Source organism: Myotis yumanensis, unplaced genomic scaffold (assembly GCF_028538775.1).
Source record: "Myotis yumanensis isolate MYYU_CA2020_CCGP unplaced genomic scaffold, mMyoYum1.0.hap1 SCAF_2, whole genome shotgun sequence".
In the NCBI taxonomy this organism is placed as follows: Eukaryota; Metazoa; Chordata; class Mammalia; order Chiroptera; family Vespertilionidae; genus Myotis; species Myotis yumanensis.
In genome coordinates, this window is record NW_027223753.1 from 169,668,779 (window position 1) to 169,681,011 (window position 12,233).

General features: G+C 35.3%; 1 protein-coding gene across 5 annotated transcripts in view; it reads right to left on the bottom strand.

Annotated features, from left to right (window-relative positions):
* Nucleotides 1–500, bottom strand: part of TP63 (tumor protein p63) — a 96,455-nt gene extending 95,955 nt beyond the window's left edge. For 4 of the 5 annotated variants that reach the window (XM_070406584.1, XM_070406586.1, XM_070406585.1 and 1 more), the window contains exon 1: nt 309–431. In XM_070406584.1, coding sequence (XP_070262685.1) covers nt 309–350 — 42 coding nt within the window. In that variant the 5' untranslated portion in view covers nt 351–431. Of the gene's footprint in view, nt 1–308 lie in introns of all 5 variants that reach the window. The other variant, XM_070406583.1, reaches the window with a different exon arrangement.
* Between the last annotated feature and the right edge of the window lie 11,733 nt (nt 501–12,233).

Consider the following 12,233-nt stretch of genomic DNA (forward strand, 5'->3'; position numbering starts at 1 on the left):
AATGTGACCTGTTCCCGTAGTCTGTTCCTATAAAAAGTGATTTTACAAACTCCTGAATATTAGGTTTTTCAAATATAACACCACCCAGAAATTCTTTCCCTCTTTCTCCTACTTTTTCATATTCTACTTAAAAAATAAAAATCTTACAGTCACCACAGAAAACATTAACCAAGAAAAGGAGATTCCTATATACAATTTGTAAAAACATTCTGTTCGGTAAATGAGAACCACAAATACATAAGCTTTTATTTAAAAAATAAAAATAAAAAAGCATCTCTAGATGAAGAACTGAAATCTAAAATCCTTACCTCACTAAATTGAGTCTGGGCATTGTTTTCCAGGTACAACATGTTAGCTGTAAGATTGATCAATGCCGCTGTCCTCTCTTCTGGCTCCAGGATTTTGCCAACCCCCCCACCCCCTCTAAGACCCTTACAATAGGAATCTACTAAGAAGATAACAGAACTCAAGTCCCTCTCTCTCCTTCTCTCTCTGTACATAATTTTAGGTTCCCTAATATATACTCAACTATAGGCATGAGGAGGCGGGACTCTTCTCTTTACCTGTCCAATCCATCAACTTCCACCTGGACTCCTCCACTCCAATGGAGTGAGGCCTCTCCCATCTCATTAAGTAGTTAGAATTCCTTATCACCAATCTTTAAAGAAAAAGAAAGAAAGAGGAAAAAAACACACACACACACAACAGGAGAGACAGACAGGTAAAACTTTCCCCTGTCTCTTTCACCAGAAAGTGCACCCTCTCCTTAAAACAAAACCAAATCTCCCCAAACAAACCACAAAGCGTCCCACCACCAGGGCTTACAGAAGCATTTCAGAAAGTTATTTTACACTTTGCAACTGAAAAGTCAAACTTCAGGGAAAGCTTTTGGAAGGGGTTTTTGTTTTGTTTTGTTTTGTTTCCTGTTTCTTTTTCGTTGTTGTTGTTGTTTTAGACATAGATGTGGAGTTTCAAAAATGATTACACAAAGTTAGCAATGAGTGAAACATTCTCAAAGCCATAGTCATATTTCCTCAGCACAAAGATTAAAATCCACTGCCTGATAGCTAAAAATTTGCAAACTCTTTCTCCCCAGAGAAATGCCAGTGGTTTCATACAAAACTATGCCAACACAAGCCACTTGATTTTTCAGAGCATGGTCCCGTTAACTTGTAAAAACAAACAAACATCCATATTATATGCAGGAAATAGAAATCCTGGGAAATGTGCCCATTTTTTTTAACGTCCTTAAAAAAAAAAACCTGCTTCTTTCTATCATTCTTTCTGGAGACATGAGTCAATACAATAGCTTATGTATTTGATTATTTATTTTCTCTATTATAGTTAGTTGTTATTAATGTTTAAAGAGAATACCTTTTTTATAAACAGGAAATAAATTACTAATAGAAAGACTATTATAGTGTGAGAGACAAATTAGCTTTTGCCTTAAAAACATATTTCTATAAATACATAAGAACATTCATGTAGAATCTGGCTTTGGTTAACCATGATTTAATGGGGATGAAATGCACCCTGACGGATATTGTGTGAATCACTAAAATACTCTCGGTACTGCTGAGTATTCTATAAAATTCAGTTAGATTTAAATCTAATCATCATTCCCCACCCCAACTGGGGAAGCCAATCTCCTGTGTCCTGCTGAAAAGTTAAATCTGGCCAATGTATCTTTAAGTGAATATTTAGATTTCTTCTAAAAATTGCAATATAAAGAGATTAGAAAAAAATCATAATTGATTGGTATATAAACTTTAGGAATAAAATTTGGCAATATATTCATAACCTTGGATTCGCCTTCTTTCTACTTTTCCTTTCAATACAAAGCATGCACATAAAGAATTATATGATCTTTGGGGTGATAGTTATTGTAAAGCCTCTGAATTCCTAGTAAGAATGTTCCTTTTTTTTTTTTTTCAAAAAGAATTCAGTAATATCATTTGATCTCAAGTATTCAAGAATAGGACAACATTCTGTAACACTACAAGTTTATATCGGAGATAATGTTTGTTTTCTCACTGAAGTATTGGGACGATGACCTCTTACTACCTGTAATTAACGAAATAAGCACTGACTACAAGGAAAAAAAAAGAAAGAAATTACTTACAAAACGCAGTATAATTATTTGTACCATGTATTTAACTTCTACAACTACTGACAGCTTCAGGGTCAATAGTAAAAAGCAGATGGTTGCTTCCTTAGACCTGTGCTGAATTCCAGTGGTTCAAAAACTTGGGTGACCTAGAGAGTCATCAAAGTGCTTTTTAAAAACAGATTTCTGGATCTGGCCCCAAAATTCTCAGATCAGTCTTTCCAGGAATGTGACCCTTATGTCTATATTTTATACACCCTCTAGGCAGTCCTAAAGGAGTCAGGCTTGGGAATCAGTGCTCTAGAGTAAACACCATTGGTTAGCACAATTGCTCAGAAAGTCATTATTGGATTCTTTTTTACATGAGTGGGATATTGTCACTATTTGAGCCCCTAAATATAGGGTTCAGGTCTCAATTGTTGGTGGTGTTTTATCAAAATGTAAACAAATTTCATCTTTCACAAAGTCAAAAGATTTCCATCAGGATTTTTAAAAATATGTTTTTATTGATTTTTTTTTAAGAGAGAGAGGCAGAGGGATAGAAAGATAAAAAACATTGATGAGAGAGGATCTCATTAATCTGCTGCCTCCTGCATGACCCCCCAACAAGGATCCAGCCCACAACCCAGGCATGTGCCCTGAGTGGGAATCGAACTGGCCACCTCTTGGTTCCTGGGTCGATGCTTAATCACTGAGCAAAACTGGTCAGGCTTCCATCAGGATTTGATGTACTGAAGAGTCAAATTTCATCTATCTACCATCTCAGTCTTTAGTGCTATCAAGTCTGACTATGGTCTCTACCTAATATATCTATCAAGATTCTGGACAAAATCTAAGACCTACATATCTTATGTAAAAGATATCTCTCTCATGACTGCTTTGGGTAGTTGAGGGAATAGCCTGGGATTACAGGAGTAACTGGGAAACACAGGCTCTGTTCCCAGCTCCGCTTTTAGTTAGCTCCGTGCCCTTGGGGCAGGTTACTTAACCACTCTGGATTCAGGTTCCTTGTTTGTGAAATAAGGGGCAGAACTAAATGATTTCTAAAGAGCATTACAAAGATAGAGTCTCTATCCAGATTTCACAGAAATGATTTGAGAGGATTGCTCATATTTTTCTTATTTTACTTGAATATTTGTATCTTGATTTGCTCATCTCTGAACTGTGTAATTGAAGCAGTCAAGTTAGCTGAACAGACACTGAAATATTTAAATGACATAAAGGAACAGTTAAAATGTATTTGGGAGAAATTAGTGTGTTTTGCCTCACAACAAAAACATTAGCTAATAATGCATTTGAATTTAGCACAAACATTTCCATAAAAGAGCTCATTAAAGTCTATCTGATAACATTTAATTTCAGAATTAGTGTGAATACCTGATGTAAATACCATACATTTATTTAAGCAGGAGGTTATTTACTGCACTTTCCATAAAGCAATGCTTATCCTGGGATCTCAAAGATTTAGTAATGTGTGTTAATTTTCCTAACAACCTAGTTATGTAGTAAGTATTATTATCCCCATTTTTCAGGTAATTAAACTCAAAAACTTTAAGTGGGTTTCCCAAGCTCTCAGGAGTCAGAACAACTCTACCTAGAGCTCACAACTTTCTATTCTCAGCCATTTCCCTCAGATTTTTTAAAGCTTCATGCCTGCTGGATGAAGATGCCACTGTTATAAATCCATTGTGTTGGCAGAAGTCTTCCAAGATGTGGGGATAATATATGCTTTCCTGAAATAATACTGCTAACATTTTGTTGAATGTCCTTTTTAAAATTTATTTGTGGGAGAGCTTTTTGTACATTAAATATATTAACCCCTTATCATAAGTACTGCAGGTATTTTTTGTCAGGTTCAGTAATAAATAACCTTGTCCTTATAGAACTCTGGAAAGTAAAAACTGGAAGCATTTTGTGTTTCTGGGTCTATGTCTGCATTCAATGTTTGGGGGTAGATGTAGAGAGTAGGGAAATGCTAAGGCTTTATGAAGTCACAGAATGCAGTACATGTTTTAGTGGGTTCCCTCAGGAAGACCTTAATTCTATTATATTAAGAGAAAAAAGAAGTTAGCAGAAGGTTGGGTAAATTTGGCTAGGATTGGATGGTCATTTATTTAAGTAAGCAAAGGTTATTTTTACAGCAGCAGTTGAGACTCCAAGAAAGATTTTTAAAAAATATATATATTTTTATTGATTTCAGAGAGGAAGGGAGAGAGAGAGAGAGAGATAGAAACATCAATGATGAGAGAGAATTGGCCGCCTTCTGTACTATTAGGGACCGAGCACGCAACCCAGGCATGTGCCCTTAACTGGAATTGAACCCAGGACCCTTCAGTCTGCAGGCTGACACTCTATCCACTGAGTCAAACAAGTTAGGGCCAAGAAAGAATTTGTACCTACTTCTAAACATCAATCCTTTTAAATTTACCTGAGTGAGAAAGAACTAGAGCTATCCAGCACTGCCTCCACTTTCTCCCTTCCCAGTTAGAGCCTCCTTACCATCACTTTATCTTTCCTAAATGGCTCTAATGGTGTCCCTGCTCAGGCTACCTCAATGCCTATGGAAGAAAACCAAGTATTTCCACACATACTCAAGACCCTTTAGAGTCTGTTCCCAAGCTATCCTCTCAGCCTCACGTATATTCCACTCTGCTTGCCACATTCTGGCCCCTGATGACCACTTCTGCCCCTCTGCTCAATCTGGTCCCTTAGTTTAAAATGCTTTCACTCTTTTTGCCTGATAAATTGAAAACATTTTCTAAATGCCACCTTCATGAGGAGTTCTCCAATACTATAGTTGAAGTTCAATCTTCTCTTATATGAATTATTTAAGAAATAATTAATACTATCCTTACAATGCAAAAACTGGTATACTTCTCTGTCTTCCCCACTAGTCTATGAACTTCTGAGGTCAGAGTGCATTTCTATTCAAGGTATCTCATTTTGTGTCTAAAAGCTTGAAAAGTTCAATTGAGCAGTTTAATTCAATAAGAAAGAACTAGAAAGTCGAGCAGTAGATTTCTTACTCAAAGTTTCTGTTATGACACAGAAGCTTTTTCTATAGGAATCAAAGCACAGTATCTTATTGAAGAGGAAAAAATGATGCTTTCAATCCAACACAGTACCTCAAACATCAAAATTATTTGTCAAAAGGAAAATTGTCATCATGATAAACCTGCCATTAGTAAAAAAAAAAAAAAAAAAGATTTGACTTTTATAGAGCATGTGTGAAAGCTAAAAAATGTTGGGACTTTCCACCTGCTGCAGAATTAAATCAATTAGAATGTTTAATGTCAGCTACCACAAAGTTAAAGGAAAGTGACCTAGAGTCACTTTCAAAGCTCTAATCTTTCCCAAGTTAAGTGATTTCTTTCTCCTCCTGCTTCAAATAGGTGAGAAAATTGGCATTTATGGAAACTATTGAAGGCCACAAAATTAATTCAACTATGGATTAATTTTCTCTTTAGTTCAAGGCTAAATTCCAAAGCAAGATATACCAGGAAAATCAAATTCATTTGAGGGTCTTTAGCTAGGCTCTGAAAAACATATAAGACTTATGGGCACAGGAGAGGAGATGAGTTTTGTCCTAAAGTTTACAGTTATACCGGAGCTATAATTTATTTTTGTAGAGCTTCCTGTAGAAGGTATAATGGTGGACAGGGTTAAATTCTCTCTCTTTGTATTTTTTATGGGTCAGGGACTCTTGAAATAACTTTGTACATCAAACTAATGTAGTTGTCAAAATAAATATGATTTAGGTATTGTTCTTATCCCTATATCAGATGAGGATAAAGATAGTGAGATGCAAATACTAAATGTCGAATCGATAGAACTTGTATATTTTGGCCCCCAAATGCATTCAAACATTGTGCTGTACATAACTGTATTTATCCCTCCTTCAATGTCATGTCCATAACAGTGTTATAGCTCATTGACCAGAGATACCTCACTCTATGTTTATAATAACAACTGTAATTTAGTCACTTCCCCAGCTTTAAACAGTCTGTTACATTTGAAGGGCTCCAAAACAGTCTACATAGAGCCCTGGCAAGCTTGGCTCAGTGGATAGAGCATCAGCCTGTGGACTGAAGGGTCCCAGGTTCGATTCCAGCCAAGGGCACATGCCTGGGTTGCGGCTCGACCCCCAGAGTGGGGGGTGTGCAGGAGGCAGCCGATCAATGATTCTCTCTCATCATTGATGTTTCTATCTCTCTCTCCTTCTCTCTTCCTCTCTGAAATCAATAAAGAAATATAAAAAACAGTCTATGTAGAAACAAATGTACAGAGATAATACCATCTCTGCTCACATTTTCTTTCATTTTGCTTTTGAAAAATTTTAGATTATAAAAATGTTATATTTGTAGGCAAAACACAAAAACTCAAAATAAAAATGTGTTATTTCTTCACCTGTGTTTATGTAAGTATTCTGTAAGAAGAAATAATTTTTAAAATTATTATGAGCATTTAAATTTCTTACAATTAAAAATACCGGGTCAAAGGTTACATACTTGTCACTTGTTAGGTACAGAATTAAGTTATTTTCCAAAAGGACTGCACCAAATTGCATTTTTATGAGGCCAAGGGCCACATATGAAGGATTATCTTTCCCAATTTAATGATTGAAAAAAATTCTTATTTTAATGTGCTAGTGAGATTTGATTACATGTATTTCAATGTTTATTAGCCCTTTTCATTAAGTGATCTATTAATGTCCCCTGTCCCCCCCCATCCAACCTATTCCATAAGAATAGCAGTGTTTCCCTTATTAATAAGGATATTAACTCTTTAACATATTCCCAAGCTTATTGCTTTTTAATATTTTATATATAGAGAGAAAAATTCTGATAACTTTATTACATAAAAATAACATTTTGAGCCTTTTATTTCAGAATCAAGAGGTAATTACTACTAAAATTTTGCTATATTCTCTTCCATAGATACATATTCCATGCAATTTTGTATGTTTTACAAGCTGTACATATGGTAGTATATATTAAAATATATTTTGTTAAGTATGTATATATGTGTCTATATACATACTTATAAATATATGCATTCACCTAATATTAAAAATTAACCTGTTAATGAGTGCATACTCAAGTAATTACATGTTTTGTTCATTTGTTTGTTTTTAAAATACAATGTTTTAAAACTGCTACAGTCTTATCGAATGAATTTAGCTGTTTTCCATTAATTGAGCATTCAATTTGCTTCTATTTTTCTTTAACACTATAACCTTAAAGCAAAAAAAGTACTACACTATCAGAAGTTAAGTCATTCAGTTAAAAATAAGAGTGTTTTAAAGCCCAATAGATATTACTACATTGATTTCCAGATACTATACCAAATTATGTTTAGACCAACAATGTAAAACAGAACATCATTAGTAGCTACTATTATTTTTTTTATATTTTAGAGTAAAAACTCACAAAAAATTAATTTCTCCCAATTGATAGTATATATCATTCATTAAACACACTCATGTCCAAGACCATTGATTGGGCTACTTGTGAAAGAGCAGATCTTTAAGTCAAACCAACTTGTGTTTGTTTGAAAACTGGTGTGTTTACTTAGCTTCTTTACATTTTTATCTGTAAAATCAAAATTTCACCCCATATTACAACATTTAACTTCCTAACCAACAATATAGCAGTAATTAGTTTATGATAGTTTAAAAATAGATTTTAGTACCCTTTTATCATTTTGCATATTCATATCTGTAGTTCTGGACATGGCTACTAAATATCTTCTATAAATTCTTATTTTTTAAAACACAAGATCTTCTAGTGCTTTAATAAATAGTCTGATTAAAACTATATGTGATTACTTTTCTATCTACTTACTGACTATCCTCCAAATGGCAGCTGCCACAGTAGATGGTCACAGACTATGCAGTCAATAGCCAGCGTGGAGCAGGAGCAGTGGGAAAAGCACTGGAATCCACAGCAGAACCCTGGGGTTCAGTACTCAGCTCCAGGATTTTGAGTTAGTCTCTTTTGTTGAATGGACAGTTAATGAACAAATATTCAATCAAGCTAATTGCAGAACACACAAACTTTCCTTCTTGTTTCACAATGTGATACATTCCCCTACAATACCAGCTTTTAAATGATTTACCCTATTGAAAACCATAGGAAAGACAACCTATCTTGCCTTTAAGTGTCATGCATCTCCCAATAGTCATGGACTTTGGGTTAAGTTCTTGTTCTGCCATAAATGATTTTATTATCTGAAGAAGGAAATTTCCCTTCCATCTTGCAGTTTTTCCAATCTGTTCATTGGACTTAGTTTTATTATATGTTTGGCATCCTCTACTACTGTGAATCTATGTGGGTACTTTATGTGTGTCTATTTAACCAAGATCAGAATGTCACTATTGATGATGACACACAATGTCCCTATCGACTTTATATCTCACATCTTTTCCTTGTGGTATTTTCTTCCTAAAGAGCTGGTCAGGCAGTTGATTATATAGACCAAGTTTGTATCCCTGGGACTTTTAGGCTTTACTATTAGTTCCTCAACTTTTCTCTCCTCAGCATAAATAATAGGTTGGACTGAGGGTGCCTTATTCTTTCTGGAGGCTGTATTTTGAGGCAACTCGGCATTTTTTCTTACATCCATCCCCTTTGCCCTTTCTAGAGAAAAAAAATCCTAGGAAAAATAAAAAGGAGATGTATTTACTTTGGAATCATGGATGAACTCTAAGAGGAAAAAATCACATTTTGCCTCTCTTAATGCAGAGGCTGAGAGAGTTCCAGTGTCTTCTCCCTGTTACAACAGGCCATGGGGGGGAAAAGTTTTGTCCCTGGAAACCATTTCTACTCTTTCTTAGCATGGAGTGTAGGGGCCCTTGGCTCACAAAAATCATAAAAACACCATGCACCCCTATAGTATTACAGTGTATTTACAATACTCAAGCTATGGAAGCAACCAAAGTGGCCATCAATAGACAAGTGGATAAAAAAGCTCTGCTATATATACTCACAGGAATATTACTCGGCCTTAAAAAAGAAATCTTACCATTTGCAACAGCATGGATGAATCTACAGGGTATATGCTAAGTGAAATAACTCAGAGAAAGAAAATACCTTATGAGTTCACTTATATATGAAATCTAAAGAACAATATAAACAAACAAGCAAAACAGAAATAGACTGATAGATACAAAGAACACACTGATGATGCCAAAGGAAAAGGAAGTTTGGGGACCGGGTGAAAAGGTAAAGGGATTGACAAGAAAAGATTGGTAGTTATAAAGTAGTCACAGGGATGTGAAGTACAGCATATATAGGAAATATAGTCAATAATATTGTAATAAATATGTATGGTACCAGTTAGGTACTGAAAATATCAGGGCGATTACTTTGTAAAGTATATGATTATATAACCACTTTGCTGTATACTTGAAACTAATAAAAATAATATTGAATGTAAACAGCAATTTAAAAATAAAACAAATATAAATTAATAATAATAATAACAACAATACACCAAAATAAGTAGATTCCTGGTGTCATTTTTGTACTAAGTAGGGAGAAAAGCATAGCATCCCTGGGATTAGAAAGCAGGGCCTACAAAGAAAGGTTTGGAAGTGAAACCTGGGTATTGTTTCAAAATGGAAAACCAAATCCAACTCAAAGTGCACATGCCAATGTTCTGGTGAGAGCCCCGTGAACAGTTCAGGTTTAAAAATATTCTGGCCCTAGCCGGTTTGGCTCAGTGGATAGAGCATCGGCCTGGGGACTGACAGGTCCCAGGTTCAATTCCCAGTGAGGGCACATGCCTGGGTTGCAGGCTTTACCCCCAGTAGTAGGCATGCAGGAGACAGCCAATCAATGATTCTCTCTCATCATTGATGTTTCTTTCTCTCTCCATCTCCATTCCTGTCTGAACTCAATAAAATATATATTAAAAAATAAAAATATTCTGTATTTCTGTCTAGGAAAGTCTTAATCAATTACTTAATTGAAAAAGTCCTATTAATGAGCCGAGGGCTGCAGTAGATTAAAGCTAATAATAAGAGGATTAGGAAATGCACCATGCATTGCAATTTAAGAGTACATATATTTTATAATTTTGCAGCTTTGTGAACCCAATTCCTCTATTCTCTCAACAGGCAAACTCAAATATGTTCTTTAAAACTCATATAACTTGTTACCTCCATTTGAGTCAACATTTGGGTTTTTTCTATGTACCCAGCATTGTGCTAGCATCTGTGGACCTATTCTTTTATTCCCTAGGCAGCCAGTTGCTTTTGCCTTTAAATGTTTACCCAATTCTGGAATACCTAAATTATTATAGATCCATGTCATTACTTTTTAAGTTTGTTCTCATGAACCCCACACTAAAGTATGAGCTCGAGAGCAAGGGTGATGCCCAATTTAGTTCTGTGATTCCTGCAGCTTAGAAAGTTTGCAGAATCAGCACTCAAATTCTGTTTGCCAGGTGACTACTCTGTTTTGATCCATGAGATCTGCCTATAAAGCAGACAGGCATGGCCTCATTACCCCCAATTCTCAGGTAAGGAAATCAGGTTATAGCGGAGTTAAATGTTATATTCAAGTTCACACATAAACTATGCTTAAGGCTGCATGTTCTCCTGTGCCACACAAGTTGCCCTGTCACAGAAGACATAACCCTCTCCCATGCATGCCCCAACAATGGGGAGAAATTCTGTCTAGAGCAAATCAATTTGTTTGCATGCTCAGCAGGGGAAATAAGAGATCTTGTGGCCACAAATGACTCCCAAAGATATTCTCTCCCCTTTAGTAGCTTTTTCCTCTTAATGTTGATCTCCTGCGCTTCCTTTTTCTACAGACACAATAAACTGACTTAGTTCCAGCTTCCCAAGTCTGATTCACAACTTGATTTAAAAAGTGGTGCAATCAAGTAGGTGTGCCTCTGTGACTTGAATGGTTAACCAGATCTTCTGGCCTAAGGAGGCCATGGTTTGATTTTGTGAAAAAAAACAACAAACAAACAAAAAAAACAACCTTATCTCCATGGATCTTTAACTGGACTACTCTGTAACAGTTATCACAAAGAGATTTAAGAAATGACTCAAGATGAGTGCTACATCTGAAAACAATAGATCATTTCCAGTAATGACTGAAATGTGATTTAGGATTAAATTATATGTTGCTTAAAAGTAAAGAAAAACTAAGTATGATAGCTTAATAACAATAAAGAAATAATTTCTTTGGGTGGACACAAGCACAGTTGTGTTCAAATTACAGAAAGAACATGTGAAAAATAATCTGAACATAAGCATACACACATATACACAGTGGCATTATAAATAATCCGAACATGTGAAAAATAAGCATACACACATATACACAGTGGCATTATAAATAATCCGAACATAAGCATACACACATATACACAGTGGCATAGCTGGCCCCATCAAAAGGAAAAATAAAACTGAGAAATTATTTGCCAACTTGGTTGCTATGTGAATGAAATGGGTTTACTACTTTCATCTTAATCAAATATGCAGTCTCCTTCAATTATTCCTTTTCATTCACTAGGTTTTGTAATGCAAACAGATTCCCTGCAGGGTAAGGTGTTTAAGCTACAGTGACAAAGGGCTGAGTCAATGGCAGTGTGAGTGTTGTGTCTTGAATGTATGAGTAAGATTATGACCAAACCAGAGCACAGGTGCTTCAGTCTGAGCATCTCTTTAAAAGATATATTTAGCTTCTTCTCTCTAAACTCATTCCTCCAATGGTCCACATTCTTATAATTTTTATTTAGCAGCCATCATAAAATCTTAGTCATGGTCAATACCTAGAAGACTAGGTAAGCATGAACATCAAACATTCTCTTTGATTGCCACTGTTACTCTAAAGAGGGGCAGGTCAAAAAATATTTCATTGGTTCACCTCATTGGGCAAATTTTCAAATTTGAGTTTTACCTCCTCTGTCGTCCTAACTGAGGAATCTTTAGACAGAAAAATTAAGTCAAGGCTAACGTAAATAGTAATTGATTTAAAATTAGTTGTTTTCATTTTATTCTGAGGTAAAATCATAGATCCATTTGGGATATGTTAATGCTAGAAGGGATATTAGAAACCATTGGTTAGGGGCCATTTTATTTCTTTTCATTCACACACCTGCACAC